Source organism: Macaca nemestrina, chromosome 12, assembly GCF_043159975.1.
Source record: "Macaca nemestrina isolate mMacNem1 chromosome 12, mMacNem.hap1, whole genome shotgun sequence".
NCBI lineage: Eukaryota > Metazoa > Chordata > Mammalia > Primates > Cercopithecidae > Macaca > Macaca nemestrina.
The window spans coordinates 120,696,608-120,714,003 of record NC_092136.1 but is presented as its reverse complement, the minus strand read 5'-3'; the positions used below and the strand labels follow the sequence as shown (position 1 = coordinate 120,714,003).

At 47.6% G+C, this 17,396-nt stretch overlaps 1 protein-coding gene across 6 annotated transcripts in view; it reads right to left on the bottom strand.

Annotated features, from left to right (window-relative positions):
- LOC105476347 (glutamate ionotropic receptor kainate type subunit 4) overlaps positions 1-17,396 on the bottom strand; it is a 484,554-nt gene that overhangs the window by 125,641 nt on the left and 341,517 nt on the right. For all 6 annotated transcript variants that reach the window (XM_071075720.1, XM_071075723.1, XM_071075724.1 and 3 more), the window contains one exon: positions 2,320-2,481. In XM_071075720.1, the coding sequence (XP_070931821.1) occupies positions 2,320-2,481 (162 nt within the window). The remainder of the gene's footprint in view (positions 1-2,319; positions 2,482-17,396) is intronic.

The window sequence follows — 17,396 nt, the reverse complement described above, 5'->3', positions numbered from 1 at the left end:
CTGGATCCTTACAAAGAAGCCCACTAGGAACCGAAGAACCCTCATTTGTCTGCTCGTGGCCAATGTGAGCATCAATGCAAAGGCAGACACCCTTAGAGAGAATGAGGAAATAGGGCCTAGGACCATTTACTTCACTAGGCCAGATGCCAAATGTGGTGAGGCTTCGGTTGAAGGGAAAGAGACAGATTTTTTTTTTTCCTTTTTTGATACTGTGTTGCAAGCCTTTCAAATTGGTCAGCACCTATTAAAATACTGGAATGAGAACTGTAAGAACAGCAGACTCGGCTGGGAGAACAGGGCTTGCATTGCTGCTGGGGGTTGAGTCTGATCCTGCACATGAAACTGTGCTTTGAGATGTCCCTCTCTGTCCCTCAAACCATTTAATGGGCATGACTCCTTCCTTCAGCTGCCCTCCCCAGTCCTTCCCATGGATTTTTGCCTATTTTAGGTCTAAAATAGCTTGTTGGGATGGGTTCCATAAACCTTCATGAAACTCTGTTTCTCAAACCCCATCCTCCTGTCCCATTCCCTGGATCAAAGCTTCCTGAGTTTTCCATGAGCTCTGACCTCCTTAGCTATCCCTTCCTTCCTAAGATATCCACGAGGCCACATGATCATAAAAGCACAGAGTTTTGTGAAAGGTCATTAAGTCCAGGCCCTGGCTTCCGCAGCCCGCCTCCAAGGTCACCATGTTGACTAAGCACTAATTAGACGCCAAGTGTGCAGATGTCTAGATATGCCTTTGCCTCTGGGCATATCTTATCAAAGACAGGCATCCCTCCTATTTTTAAAACTCACCAGAGAATTTCCCACTCCAGGAGTGTACCTAATTCCATTGCCATCTCCTAGACCTGGTGCTTTTCCACTTCTATCTATAACTCATCATTCCGCCTGACTCACTCACTCACTCATTCACTCAACAAATACCTAGTAACTGCAGACATGTGTTGCTTAACAGTGGGGACACATTATGAGAAAAGCATCATCAGGCAATTTCTTCATTGTGTGCCCATCAGAGAGTGTGCTTACACAAACCTAGATGCTATAGCCTACTACACTCTTAGGCTATATGGTATAGCGTAGTGCTCCTGGGCTACAAACCTGTATGGTATGACTGTACTGGATACTGTAGGCAATTGTAACACAGTGGTACGTACTTGCATATCTAAACATACCCAAACATAGAAAAGGGACAAGAAAAATGTGCTATTATCATCTTTGGAACCTCCATCATATAAGTTGTCCATTGCTGACCAAAATGTCATTACGCCTGCATCACTGTACCTCCATCTAGCCAGGCTCAATTACAGTACAGCATGGCAAGGAAATGACAGTCCTAGAGAGATGCAAAGTGGCACGGAGGTTAAAAGTATAAACAGTAAAGCCATACGGCCTGGGTTCTGGTCCTGGTCCTCTGTTCACTGGCTGTGTGGCCCTGGGCTATTTGCCTAACCTTTCTGGGCTTCGGTTTTATCATCTGTAAAATGGAGATACTGATAGTAGCTGCCTCAGGAAGTTGTAGTGAGCATCACAAGCGCTGCCTCGTGGAGCTTTTAAAAATAAAATAACGTGTATAATGGGGCTAGGCAGGGCATAAAAAGCCACACAATCCTAGTCTCCTGAGAACTTGGCTCTTAACAAATGTACGCAAGCAGATATTCTTGGCCTGCCCCACGGAGAAGAACATCCAACTCAGTGGAGAACGGCCATGGAAAGGTTTGCTCCCGTTACACGTGCCAGAAGGGGCCAGAACTGCAGAGAGGAAGCACAGGGACTGGGCAGAGGGGAGCCACTCCGGATGAGCCCTGACTCAGGAAGTGGCCAGGGGGTGGACAGAGCACCAGACCAGGAGCCAGGAGTCCTGGGGTTAGTTCCACTCTGCAACAGCCTCGATGTTTGCCCTTGAACAAGACCCCCACATCCCCACTCCACATCCCATTCCAGCCTGGGCTTCAGTTTCCTTATCTGAAAAATGAGGGAGTAGATCAGCTTAAAGGCCCTTCTAAACGATTCTTGGATCCTAAACTCAGGCAGCTCTCGGCAATGGTATTATTGAGAGTCTGGCCGCGGGGGACCTGCAGACTTCACTAAGTGACAACCCAGTACCTCCACACAGCCTCTCCCTGCTGTCTACAGCTCACTGCTTCCCAAACATCACCCCCTGCAACCACTTCCCACACTTTCTACCTCCCTTTCTGAGCTGGGACGGGAGCGGGAGACGGCTGGACTCCAGGAGGGTGTGTTGCCCAGGGGCTGGTCCACAGAGGGGCGATGTGCAGAGGCCAAGGGGCACCAGGAAGAGCTCTGGCGGGTACTTACCGCAGGCCCAGTGAAGGGCACATGGTCACAGTTCTCCTGCCAGGACTGGTTGAGGCTCTGGGCAAACTCTTGGAAGAAAGCATGGGATTGGTTGAAAATGGAAAATCCCAGGATGTTGACACGATCATCCACAAGGCTGTCCATTCTCTGGAGTGAGAACTCCTGGAAAGACCCGGCATCAGAAATAAGAACATAGTTAGGAAAGGGTGAAGTGAGGGATGGACTTCGGTAGAGCACGTCCGGGTACTTCATTCTAGTCCAGAGAACACCATACAGTCTGTTGGGACCTAGGAGTCCAGAGTTAATGAGAGTAGTTTTTCTAGGAGTTAACACTGTAATAGTGGAGGGTGGAGGAGGAAAAAAAAAGCAGAATGATCTCTAAACAAGTATATACAAGATGCACTAGCTAGAGAAAGAAAGAAAAAAGCCATGTGCCCAGTGGAGGCAGCACTAGGCACATGGGGTTTTTTCCACGGGAAGTGGGATGCTTGAGCGGTGTCTTGAAGGATATATAGGCATTTTCTGGGTGGAGAACTGTGGGTGGTCAAAGGCTACTCCAGCCAGAAATCCCCACATATACAAGGGCACAGAGCTGAGAAAGTGCATGGCCCTTTCAGTCAACTGCCCGTGCTGTACTTGTACTTTGATGAAGACGTCACTTCTTAAAGTGTGATTCTACCGTCAGCATCATCCAGGTTCCTTTTTAAAAAATGATAGGGCTGGGTGCGGTGACTCACACTTGTAATCCCAGCACTTTCGGAGGCCGAGGCGGACGGATCACTTGAGGTCAGGAGTTCGAGACCAGACTGACCAACATGATGAAACTCCATCTCTACTAAAAATACAAAACTAGCCAGGTGTAGTGGTGTGTTCCTGTAATCCCAGTTACTTGGGAGGGTGAGGCAGGAGAATCACTTGAACCCAGGAGGCAGAGGTTGCAGTGAGCTGAGATTGTGCCATTGCACTCCAGCCTGGGCAAGAAGAGCAAAGCTCCATCTTAAAAAAAAAAAAAAAAAAAAAAAAAAGGATGATTCCTGAACCCCACCTACCACCACCTGAACCCGAATCTGTGGAGCTGAGGCCCAGGAGCTTGCATTTCCAGTGGGACCCTAAGTCTTATACACCTGAAGCATGGGTTAGCACACTGGATACAAGGGGGCGTGGGAGAGGGATGGTGAGAAACGAAGCTGGGGCAGTCAGCAGACGCCAGACCATAAGAGTGAGGATGCCAGGCTTGCGAATGTGCCCTTTGTCCTAGGTGTGATGGAACCCAGGGGAACTGTCAGCGGGGGAATGCCAAAACCAAGTTTGCTTTCCCAGAACCTCAACCTGAGGGTTTGTGGGTAGGGTGGTGCCTTCATTTACCACTAATTTTTGCATTCACTTGATAAACATTTAAGCATTTATCATGTGCCAGACATGGTTCTAGGCATGGAGGATACGGATGAGAGAGACACACTTGCTGCCCTCAGGAAGCCTGCAGTTAGTGGAAGAGACAGATAGTCAGGAAACAAATTCATCATCATTTCGTATAGCTAGGGGGATGGGACTTGGGGTGAGGGACTGCTACTTTAGATGAGGCAGTCAGGGAAACCCCATCTAAGGCAGTGATATTTAGAAGCTCAAAGGCGTTCTCCCTGCAACCCATGGTCCTCATGCAATCAGTCGGGTGGTGTGATAGTCAGCAGGTGTGAGTGCACCAAGGCCTGTTAGAGTTATAGAGAGGGGCAGTGTCCTCCTCTGAGCTGGGAGCCCTGGCCCCCAAGATCTCCCTGGGCCCTGTACAGCGAAACCAGTCAAGAGGGTGTAGATTATCCAGCTCACTGATCCCTGCTCCCAGAAAGATGCCTTCAAATGTGTGTCAGGCCACCTTTTCACACAAAAATCACATTCATTGCATGTTCATTCCAAGTGCCTCGCACACAGCTCCACACCCTGGGGGTACACAGGACTTCCAGACCCAAGGACTAGCCCATCAGCTACTCAGCCTGACATGACAGATGGCAAGTGCCTTGGGCTTTCCTTCTGGCCAGGCAGGCAGAAATATTGCTTTCCTCCAGGCAGTCTCCTCTTCTGAAGACTTAGCTGCTGTAGGCCCCTGGCACCACCCTTGTGTCCTTGCCACACAGCTCCAGTCACTGCCAAGGTCTCAGGCTGCAGGCCTGAGTTCACCTGCCCAAAGCCTGGATTCATTAGCTTACACGTGCAAACTGGAGGTACCAAGCTTCCTTTGAAGCCACCAATGCCTGACAGAGTGGATTTGGATAAGGATTAAGTGTATTTTGGATCCTGCCACATTCCCATTAGGGGAACAAGGACATGCCAGAGAATGTACTGATTCCTACACTGATATTATCTCCCATCTCTCTAACAGGGCAGCTGCCCATGTGCTGTGGGCTATCGGTAGGCACAAGGGGGCAGACGGCTAATGAGAAGAAGATTCATTTGGCAAGGTTGCAGTGACTGGGGCAGAGCCAGACTGTTGTGGGCAAACCTGGGCACAGTTGGCAGGGGCTGGAAAATGTCCTCTTCCCTGGCTTCCTTATCATTGTGGGCAGACACATCAGCTCAACTCCATCCTCTCCCCACATGCATAGCCTGATGGATGGAGGCTCATTTTAAGGAAGCCCTGAGGCCCTGGATGTTCACAGATTCACAGTGGCAGCTGGGGTGATATAGTGGACTCAGGCTTTGGTGTTCAAATCCAGGTTCCTTACCGCACTGGCTGTATGACTTTAAGCAAGGTCTGTAACCTTCTGGGCTTCAGATACTAGTTTTTAAAAAAGAAACAATATTAGCAACCTTATAGGTTATTTCAAGGAACAAGTAAGATGCATGCAAAGCTTAGCATCATATTTGGCAAATACAACAGCTACTGAAAGACCACAGTGAAATCTGGGGCAGCTTCTGGCTCTCTGCCTCTTCAGTTCCACTTGTCTTGGAAACCTAAGTTAGGAAGGTATTCCCTTCAAATGCATGTTCTAGGTGGAGTAAGAATGAATGAGTTAATTACAGACACTTAGAGACAGTCTACCCAGAAGTCAGCCAGTCTGTCTTCCTGCTTTTTTATTCCTATCTTCTTATCCCTCAATTATACGCAACTTTCAAAGGCCAAACCAGATAAAAAGATAAAAAGATTCCAGAAGTTTCCTTGATAATTTGTTCTGTTTATAATGACTCATGGGATAGCCTGTGGAAGGACAAGGAAGGGGGAGGGGCACATTCTTTTACTGCCATTTCCCACGACACTCTAAGGTTCTAGTATCTAAGAATCCTTACAGTTAGGAAATTCTTCTTTTCATCTAAACTTAGACTTTCCTGCTGCTATTGAAGACTGTTGTCTAAAAGAACATGGGAAATAGCTGACCACCGCTAGTTTACAAACAATGAACATCTTCTGTGCCAGTATTTCTCAAAGTGTGTTCCTCAGGGCATTAGGTTTCCAGAAATTTCATGAAGACAAGTTTCCATGCTCAAATAAGGCTGGAAAACAATGCACATTATATCTGCCTTTTCAAGATTCATAATACTCACTAGCCTATTAAAGGCTGAAAAAAGTACGGCAGCGAAGCAGCTGGTTTCATTTTGTTTAACCCTGAATTTCCCAAACACACTGACCATGGAACAAATCAGGACAGTGGGTTTTTTTTCCTCCTCCAAAATCCATGAGTGCCTGGCAGTAGCATGCTTCAGAACGTAATCTGGGAAATGCTACTCTACATCTATTCAGAGAAACATTTCTTATAAATCCAAAGTCAAGTGGTGGGGGCATTTTGTGGAGACAGATAGTTCATAAAACTAACACATTTCAGGAATGGAAGGGATTAAAGTTCACCCAGTTTCTGCTGCCCACCCATCTTGAGTCCTACCCAGGAATGCACACCTGGCTCACTTAGGCTCCCACTGTGCCTCCCCAACCCCGCCCCAGCCACACTGCCTGGCTGGTTGTAACCTTCATACAATGACAGAAAGGGCTGGAAGCAGTCCCTCAGGTGGAACAGGTCCTCATGGGGACCTTGATCCTCTTCTTACAAATGTCCCAGGAAGGGATGTCCTGAGGGTCCCTGCTCCCAACAAGCGTCGACTCCCATTGTCCCAAACCAGCGTGAAGCACAGAGCAAATGAAACCTGGTAAAGCCAAGTAGTGGGGCAGAGACCAGGACCAGGTCTTCCACGACTCCACGTGTGGGTGGCTTTGTGACAGACCCCGTGTTGCAGTCTTTGTTCACACACGTGGCCTCTCTCTACAGAGGGCTGTGTGTTTCCAGGAAGTAAAGATACATTTGCCTCATTTTTGAACTTCACATTGCAGCTACAGAGTGCTTGATACCTAGAAGCTGTTTGGTCAATGCTGTTTTGAGGACAGTTGATTGACGACATCTTAATGCCTTGGGTCTCACTGTGGCCAACTCTAACACCGAGCACACACTGTCACACCTCCAGAAGGTGTAAAAACATGCGTAGAAGCTGTGCTAACCACTGACTGTCGCCTGTGAATTGCATTACTGTATTTTTAAAAATCCTGACAGCTTGCTTTCTTATCACTGGGCTTTCACATGAAAAACATTTTTAAAACTGTGTGCATGTGTGTGTGTGTGCACATGTGCATACATGTGTGCAAATCTTTGTGTATACAATGGTATGGAAGGGTCCAAATAGCTATAGTTGAAGGTCAGGTCAGAACCACAAGTGGATACAGGGGGATGTTATCCTGGGATGAAGGAAGGCCTCATGGATAACGGCTTGAGAGCTACATGGAAGGGCGCCCCTCACTTTCTGCAGCAGATGTGCCATGTCCAATGTCCTGGTTTACCAACAGGCGTCCATTCACCGTGAGCTGCAGGAAGCTTCCTGGGTCTACTGCCTATTCACCACCTGGGCCAGGGAGCAAGAGCAGGCTCTGCGTAGGGGCTGAGTTGGGGATGGGCTCAGACAAGCAGAGGTCCTAGAGCTGAGGTAGTTTTGTTGGAGGAAGAGAGGAAGAGAGGGCCTGTGAAACTGTGAGATTACCATGGCTGCAAGGGGCTGACCATGCCTTACACCACACAGGGTCTGGTGCCAAGAAATACATAGCTTCAGTGTCTGGTATCTGGGAACACGGAGGGATAAGGGAAAGGCTGGGCAGACCTTGTCGGCAGCTTCTGCAAGGGAGGTCTGGGGGAAGCAGTGCCCTGAGGACATGTTCAGCTGGGCTAAGCAGTCCAGTCCTGTCACTAGGGGCTGGATTTAGTCAACCCTGGGGACAGGACGAGGTTAGTCAACTACAGCTAAAAGCACAAGAACATTTAATGACCCAGATTAAGTTTCTGGGTTTGACCTGAAGTAGAAAAGCAAGAAACCAAAGCACAGGTCCAGGAGGTGTCCTTAAATCAAGTTCATCTCCTAACTCAGGCCAGATGGGTAAGTAGGGGAAGTGGCATTCCGTGATGTTTTCTGCCCAACAGCCCCTTCCCCTTTGCCTTCCTAACCAATACGTGCATTACTATTCTCCCAGGCACCTAAGCTAGAAACTTCAGACAGCCTCGACTCCCTTATTTTTTAACTCCACACCCAGTCAACTGCCAATTCTGTCAAACCTATCTCTTAAATGTCTCTTGAAGCTGTCCCTTCCTTTCTAATCCCACCAGGCCTCGTCATTTCTCCTCTGCAATAGCTGCTATTTAATGGAGATCATGCCTGTGATTTTGGGATACCTAGCCACCATACTGTTCAACTCCCAGGTTCCATTTATACTGATGACCATGTGAATGGTGCCCCTTGGCATTGTGCAATGTGGCAATCTCATCACGAAACAGCAGCATGTATTAGAAAAAGCACAAGTTTTAAAATAAGGCAGTCTTGGTTTCAAACCCTCATTTGACCACATACTGGCTGGCTGATTTCAGGCGGGTCTCTGAACTTTCGGTGTGTTCACCTGTAAAGTGTGGGTAAGAGCATCTACCTTGCACGGGTAATCCATGAGCAGTGCCTGGCACACAGGCACTCGCGGCCTGGGAGTCCTCTTCTGTCCAAGTGCAATCTATCCTCCGTGCTGCCGGTGTCACCAAAGTGGGTGCGCTGCCCCACTCTCCTCCCTTTTCCTGGTCCCCCTGAACTGCTGGGCCCTGCCAAAAGGAAAGATCTGGCCTGGAGGTCTTGCCTTTCTCTTTCTCTTCCTCTTTGCTTGGAAAGAGATGATTCTTAGCTACTTGTCAAATGGGAAAAGTTTTGCTAAATAAGTCACCACAGGCTGGGCGCAGTGGCTCACACCTGTAATCCCAGCATTTTGCGAGGCCAAGGCAGGTGGATTACCTGGGGTCAGGAGTTCAAGACCAGCCTGGCCAATATTGTGAAACCCCGTTTCTACTAAAAATACAAAAATTAGCCAGGCGTGGTTGCGTGGCATGTGCCTATAGTCCCAGTTACTCGGGAGTCTGAGGCAGGAGAATCACTTGAACCCGGGAGGCAGAGGTTGCAGTGAGCCAAGATGGTGCCACTGCACTCCAGCCTGGGTAACAGAGACTCTGTCTCGAAAAAGAAAATAAGTCACCATAAGATGCTAATTGCTTGGTGTGGCAATTTGTGTTGAGATAGATGCCTTTAGTTGAAATTCCAGATCTTCCAACCATGAATAATCACAAGAAAGCAGTAATTCTAATAATAACTCCTACAATTTACTGACCACCAACTGTGTGCCAGGCAAAACTGAGCACTTCACCGAGAACATGGGAGAGCTGAGGTTCGCCTCACATCGCATCTGTTCAGCATGAGGAACCCAGACAAGGAGTCACAGCAAGTACCAGGTGCAGCAGGTGGGAAGGAATTCGAAGCCAATGCAGTACAACTGCAGGCTTGAGTGGCTACGATGGCTCAGAGAAACAGGCAGTCGAATGCAGCTTGGTGAACTTGGCCAACTTCTGCTGAGAGCTGTCCAGCAGCCTCAGCCACCCCTAGTAAAATCTCTCCACGGTCATCATTATTTGAGCCTCAAATACTTCCCCGCTGGCCTGTGAACTCCTGGAAGGCAGAATGGACTGTCTCACTCACCGCTGTGTCCCTGGCACCTAGAAAAATCAGTGAAACAAAAAACTGCCTTCTGGGCTCAATTATACGGTTAGGAGAATAATAATGCTGGAAAGAGTGAGTATGGGTCTGGAGTCACGGCATTTTACATCATACACTGTCTGTGGGCATTTTGACCTAGATTTTCCTCTCTGAAATCCCACATTCCAAAAACCAATCTTTTTAAAAAAAATCTTTTAATTTCTTTATTTTTATCTTTTTTAATCAGAAAAGTTTCCTCATTTTAAAATGGGGGAAATCAGACTTCACAGTGCCATTGTGAGACTCAAAAATGATAATATATAGGAGAGCTCTGTGCAGACTGGAAGCATGATACAGACTCCTTGAGTTATTACTATTATTAGAAGTAATAATAGAATAGCTCGAGGAATGCATGTTTCATGTACTTTCAGGGATCATTAGCAGGTTGTGAGGAAGGCAGTGTGCGGAGGCCTTCCTAAAGCCCACCAGATCACGCCACAAAGGTGGCCATCTCCGGCGTCTGCATAAAGCCCTCAGCCCCAGGTAGCCCAAGAACCTTAACAGCTCCCTTCCCACCAGGGCCACAGGCAACTTATAAAAGGTGTCACCCCAACACTTCTATGACCTCTGAAATCTCTCCGAATGTGAACACCTGGACCCATTTGGGTTTTAACTGTCCCTATTTGCAGCCTCTTCACTCCAGAACCGGCTCTGCTTCTTAACAGTGGTGTTTAAAATCCTTAACCCCCTTAACAGTGGGGTTTCCAGCAGTCCCTCATGTCTTGCCTGCTTTCACCCAAGCCTCAGCCTTTGATCCTCTCTGCTCCATGCTCAGCCCTGGACCCTGACTGCCTGGGAGAGGAGGCTGGCAGCCTCATGTCACCCACATCAAAGTGATTTATGAAATATCAATTTATTACTGAGTATAATAACATCAAATGCTTCCATGGATGTGGCTGAATGAAGCTTACAGGGCACTTTCATGCACTGCTTTTGGGTCTCCCAACCGTAATTGGAAGTGGACAGAACAGGTTTTATTCATGTTCACATGTGGTACAAGAGGAAACCATGGTGACCAGGAGTTAAATGTCTTGCCCCTAAGACAGATATGGAATTAAGATCCAGGTCCTTGGCAAAGAAGACCAGTGATTATTCTATCTTCCCTTATTCTATTTTCCCTTGTTCTATCTTCCCTTATTCTATCTTCCTTTATTCTATCTTCCCTTATTCTATCTTCCCTTATTCTATCTTCCCCACCGTGTGCTCAGCACCGGGCTAGGCCACTAGGAGGTGGTGTCGGGGCATACCCCATCCCTGAGATTATTAATGATTGACAACTTCAAATGTTCTCACCCCAGGAGTCCTGAGAACACTAAACAATTCTAATTTCTTAGAATATTATTATGAAGTTGAAAAGGAGGAAGATAGCCTTAAGACTGTATCACTCTTTAACTTGAACTCTTTATCTTCCCACTTGGATCTGCTTCCCTCCCTTGGTTCCCTCTTTGTGAATGTCACATGATCCACCTGTCAATCAAGCTAGAGTTTAGAATGCATCCTCCACTTCCATGTTCTCACTGTCCCCATCTCATTCATGTAAGCAGTTATGCACTCATTTATTGTCATTTGAGGACATTTTAATTTCTTTACATCTCTTGAATCTGATCCCTGCCCTCCACCCCATCATCTCTACCTCAAATCAGATCCTCACCAGCTGGGTCCTAGACTATGGACTCACTGGTTTCTCTTCCTTTAGTCTTGCACTTCTCCAAGTTCCTTCTCCATGTTATTGCTGGAGTGATCTTTCTAAACTCCAAATTTGATCATGAACTTCCCCCTCGCCGAATACTCCTTTATTGCATACAGGACTCCTTTATTGCCTACAAACCCTTGGCTAGACATATAAGTCCTTTCATGCTATGATTCCTGTCTACCTTTTCCTCAGTGTCCACCTTGACCTCCTCCATCACTCAAGCCTGGCAGAAGTGGCCACTCAATCATGCCCCCATTACACCTCATCTACATACCTGTCATCACTTGGAGCTTTTTACCACGAGTTTGTTCAAAGCTACCTCTCCAAGGACTAGATGCCATTTGAAATAAATGCACTTACATTATCAGTGTTCACTCTGGTGCGCCCCATATAGAAAGAAGTCAAGGCTGTTGACTGAAAACATTTAGGAAGGGAGCACTTGTCAGGCTGTGCCTCATCTCACCCCATTGGCAGCCTGGCCCTCTCACCTGCCCAAGGCTCTTCTTCATAGTTAGATCCATTCACTGCTCCTTGGGATCTAATGCATCGCAGAAACCAGGCCCCAGACCCTTGTCTCAGAAGTCCCCTCTTAGCCTTTTTGCAGGAAAGCCCCGGAGCCACCAGAAGTCCAACATCTCCTGGGCACGCTTACATCCTCTCCTTCCCTCCTAAGCCCACTTAACTGTGGTACCTGTCTGTCTATTTATCTGCATCAAAGCCTGTGCTGTCTGTGTAGGCTGGGAGATGGCTTTTTGTGTAATAGGTCTTTGAAGACAGTAGCAGCTGGGAGGCTAATTCATACCTGTCAATGAATTTCATTTAATAGGAGATTGGTCCTAAATCTCCCAGCTTTGGATTCTTCTCCCTGCATGTTTCGTATTCATTTAGCCCCATAACCTGGACATGCACATCCCTTCCTCCCGGGAACTCTGTCTTTTCTCTGCTTTTCTTTCCCAACATGAGTCCACAAACAGGACTTCAAAGGCAGACCATATTCCATCTTGTTCAATGCTCTATCCCCTTCACCGTACCTTGTGCTTAGCAAGTGCTCAATACACATTCATTAAATTAGTTAATGTTCACCTGCAAACACTCATCAGGGTAGAACTACCTTTACAAAGCCTTCAGTCATACGCTTCCCAGAAGAGGAAGGCAGAGGCCAGGAGGAAAGCCCTCTTACCTCCTCGGCAGCGGCTGGGTCTGTCTTCATTTTTTTAATCTACAAGACTGTTCTGGGTCTCTGGGTGCGAAATAAGTAGTTATTAACTGTGTGGTTAACTGTGCAGCTGAAACCTCAGGAGGTCAAATTGACATGAGAACTGGTGGACACCTCGGGCTCTCCCCTTAGGCTGCAGTGAGCTACCGCTTTTCTGCAGGCTTGCTTTCTTCTTCAAGCACGGATCAGGATTCACCGATCAGGCCTCCTGTTTATACATCAGGTACTAAACCTCTCCTTTCCCAGGTCCCAACACATTAGAATCAGGCATGCAGAGATCCTAGGCACCCCCAGCCCCACCATCTCACCAGGGGTACAAGGAGTTGTTTAGGAAGATGAGTGATGCTGTCAATCAGTGGCCTCTGCTCCTGACTAATTTACGTGCTCCATATTGGCAGCAGGATCAAATAATAACAGTTTTTCAGCTCTTGGACACTTTTTAGATCTTAGTTTCACTCATTCCTCCATTCATTCAACAAAAACATGAAGGTCTCCTTGAGAACACACATGCTGTGCACTAGAAATAGAACAATAAGCACACCCCATGCCTGTCCTCAGGATGCTTAAACTTAGTAGCAGGTGGAGGGCAAGTCCTGAAGTGTGGTTAATTACACAGTGCGGCACGTATAAAGTGGTCTCTTCTACCAGAATTGCTGCTGATATTCCTGAGCTGAGGGTTGACTGCAAGTTGAGACCCGAAAGCTGAGCAGGAGTCAGCCAGATAAAGAGGTAAAGAGGAGTTTCATGAACAGAGAAACCACAGCATGTGCAGAGCCCCAGAACAGCAAGAGCTTATGACAGATTCAGGGACCTGCAAGTCCTTCAGTATGGCTGGGGTGTGCAGTGGGAACGGGAGGTCACCGGAGTTATGTTAAAGGGTTCAGACTTTATCCTGAGGGTAATGGGGAGACAGACACCGAAGGGTTTTAAGCAAGAGAGCACTATGATCAGGAATGGTTTTAGGACTATCTTAACTCTCTGCCAAGATGAAAATCCAGCTTTGGAATTCACAGGAGAGGCATCTACCACGTGAGCTATGGCTGGAGGCTTCAGTGGGATGGGCAGGCCTCAGGCTTGCCACTGGGCTGTGAACGTGAGGGAAGCTTCAGATGGTGATTCACTGAGCTGTCGATGCCTTTGACATGGAGTGGAGCCTGACGCTGAGGATGGAGAAGCTGGATTGCTTAATAATAACAGCAATTGCTACTCCTAATGGTGCTTGTAATACAATAGCACTTATAATGTAATAATAATAATAATGCGATTTGCCATAATGCCTTTTATTCTCAGTCTCCCTCTGCTTTCCAAACATTCATTAAATCTCAAACACACTTCTCAGCAGGGCCCAGATTCCTCAGGGCCACCAGCCTCCCTGATAGCCACAGCAGTTTCAAGAGGCCTTGGTTTGCCCCTTTGCCTTGGCTGTCAGTTTTCCCTCAGGGGCTGGCTTACAGGCCATCATCAGGATGCAAGGGATGGGCCCTGCCCTGAGCTCTGCCTTGCTCCAGCAGAGACAACACAGAGTTTATCATTTGCATGATCAAGGGATGTATGGATTTCCTGCCTCAAGTGTCTCCAGCACTCTCCTCCCGGTGCCCTGGCCCCAGATCTCTCCTTGTATACCCTTTCACCAGATGGTAGAGGAGAAAGGAAAATAAGTAAACTAATTTACACAGTTGGCATGTGTGGTAGGCAGGATTCTAAGATGACCCCCAAGAAACACACACACACATACACACGCACACACACACTCTCCAGGACTGTGACTATGATGAATTTTACCTCTGCAATTAGGTTACGCTATATGACGCAGTTGGCTTCAAAGAAGGAGATTATCCAGATGAGCCTGACCTAAGAGTCCTTTAAAAGCAAAGAGTTTTCACTGACTATTTGCAAAAGAGGAAGCCGAGGAGATATGAAGTGAGCGAGGGGTTGGACTAGAGGGAGGTTCCCTGTTGATGAGATGTAGCAGTCATGGGGAAAGGACCCAAGAATGGTCTCTTGAGGCTAAGCTGTCCCTAGCCAAGAGCCAGCAAGAAAACAGATTTCATTCCTATAACCACAAGGAAGTAAAGGAAGTAGATTCTGCCAACCATAGGAATGGGCTTGGAGGGGGACTCTGTGCTCCAGATGAAAACGTAGTCGGTGACATTCAGATTTCAGCCTGAGCAGAGAGCCAGTCATGCCATGCTGGACTTCTGACCTACGTGACTTTGCACTAATAAATGCTGATGTTTTAAGGTGCTAACTTTGTGGCAATTTGTTACACAGCAATAGAAAACCAATACAGCACAGAAAAGCCAAAAAGATCAGTTTGACAAGTACAAGATGTGGGCTGGGAGGTAAAAAGCAGATTCTCACATCTGCCACTTATTGAGTGAAAACCCTTAAACATCTCCGAGCCTCACTTTCGTACTGCGTAGAACCGGAACACCCACCTTGCAGTGTTATTTTGAGGGTTAAAGATCTTGAGTGGAAGGTGCTGGGCATGGCGTCTGGCACACTGCTGGTACTCAGAGCCAGCAACGCCTGTTGTGATAATACCAGCTTTGGGAAATGGGCAGATTTTTATTATTAGACTCTCTTGATTGTGAATAATTGGAAATCGCTGGATCCGTAGACAGAAGGAAGGCCGAGGTATTTCTCATTAAATTAATGAGACTTCGGAATCTTTAACAACTTTGTGACAGAGGTCAAGGCAGCTTCCTCTTCTCCCAAAGCTCTATTAGGTAGAAGGCCTGGGCAGTCAAAGGCGAGCATTTCCATTATGTGTCCAGAGATACTGAACCACAGTAGTCTCCAGGGCTTTGTTCTTATTTCAGTTTGATGTATTTTATATGCACGGTCTGATGCACCCAGTCACCAATACACACGGGCATAGAAATTGTGTGTGTGTGTGTGTGTGTGTGTCAGGGGCAGATACAAGCAATGCATTTCAATTTTTACTAAATGGATGCTACACAAATATCTCAAACTCGGCTCTGGGAGCCCCGTGGGACTTATCTTCCCTGTCATGCTATTTGTCAAACATCAGCAAAGGGGTTGTCTGATAATTGGTTCCTCTGATGCAAAACAAGAGTTTCTTCACCTCCACCAGGGTCTCAACACCCCCTGTTGAGTTCAGGTGCTGTTGCATTCAGAAACTAAATGCTTCTTCAGTTTCTATTGATTTCCTGGCAATACTCATTCTGTTCTCACACCCCCTGTCCCCCTTGGTTAGGAACTGAGGGTATCTGGAAACTTCTGCCTCACCTTGGATAACCAGATCTCACTGAAAGGCCCAGGGGCTGGCTCCTCCTCCCCTACCCGAGCTCTGGGTGGGATAAAGAACTAATTGGTTAATTTTCATTTTTAGTAATCCTGCATCCGCCGGGTACACTGTCTGGCTATTCTTCCAGGATAACTGACAATAATGCCTCGTTTCCCCCCAATATACTGATTCATCAGTCCCAGCTGAGACCCACTCTTGCTGTGGGTGGAGAGCAGATGAAGGGACCCAAATCGAACAGCTTAATATTGGGGTACTCTTGGGGAAAGTTCCCATGCAGCTTGGGGCCATTCTTCTGATCACCTGAGCTTGCCAAGGGAAGGGTCTCATCTCTGATACCTTTTTCTCCTCTTCCTCTAGCCCAATAGGACTGGGTGAACAGCCACATACCCACCAGCCAAGTAAGGCAGTGGCTTGATTCAAATGCCCCCTGAACCAGAGTCTGTGCTAGGTACTGTTAGCGTAAGGAGAGGGAAAGTCAGAAGTACTGAGGAAAGAGCGGCCGCCTATACATGCTGGCAAGAAGAAAGGTGAACAGAGCACAGGAGGTAAGCCCTGCCCACCTGGGGCCGCCTGGAGCTCCGGATGAAGTTCATCGATGGCATGGAGCATCTTAGAGTCAGTCTGTACCTGTGCCTACTACATCCCCTGCCCCCTTAAGGGCTTCCTGGCCATCCTCCCTGCAGCACTCCTCCTCCAGGAGGAAGTTTCTCCTGCCTTGGATCTCAGGGCGAGAAGGCTTCCAGGGTCAGGAACAGGGATGCACTCCAGTGCTGGCAGAATAAAGTTCACCTTTCAGATGCTTCTTCCTAGCTAGCACCGGAAGCAAACCAAGGCTACGCCACCTTTAGGACTGGCCTAACCTCCCTGTTCCTGCCCTAGGGAAGCTCTGGTTTCCATTCTCTTTTTAAGCCAGTAGGGCTCACAGCCTGGAAGAGGGACGCTTGTTGACAGCTATCCAAGCGGTAATCCCTGAGTCTGGGATTTTAGGATATTTAGCCTGGGACAGGCATTTGTAACAAGCCACCACCAAGCTAAAGGTGCTGACTCAGGTCCACTTGGGACTCACGCCTTTCCTCTTCCCCTGCCTTACATAGGACAGTAAGTTGGCTGACCGTGTGGAGTAATATGAAAGCTCTGAAAGGTTCTCCCCACCCCCAAAATACCTTCCTTACAAGCTCCACAATTTCTCATGCAATCTGCTTCCTTGGTTAAGGCCTTAGTTAAAAAGCAAATGTTGTCTGGGATGCATGAGCCATTAACTGTGTGTATCCCCCACTTAGAATGTCCTTCTCTACCTGGCTAACTCCCATTGATTCTCCAAGGCCCTGTGGATGTGGCCTATTCCAGGAAGCTTTTGATGAACCTGCCAGGCTAGTCTGGAGGCCCTTCTCTGATGGCCCCATAATACCCTGTGCATATCTTCATCACTTTATTAAACCCACTGATTCATGATAATCGGCGTGTGTTCTTCTTCCCCTGACCTCCTGGAAGGTCAGAATTTTATTCTTCATTCTATACCCGACACATAGCACAGTAAGTGCTCAATTAATACTGGTCTAGGGAATGTGTGAACTGTGTGAGTGAGGAGACCTCCTCTCTCTACTCCTGACTCACTGTGAGAGCCTGGCCAAGTCACTTTCCCTCTTCAGTTCTGTTTACTCAACTGTAAAAGGATGAGATTTAGTTAGATGCTCTCAACAATCCGAAATAATTTAATGTTGTCATGGACATTAGCACCTTGGCATGAACTGGATTTTCAGATTGCGCCATCATCTCCCAGGGCTCTGTGGAGCAGGTGAGGACACAGGACAGGT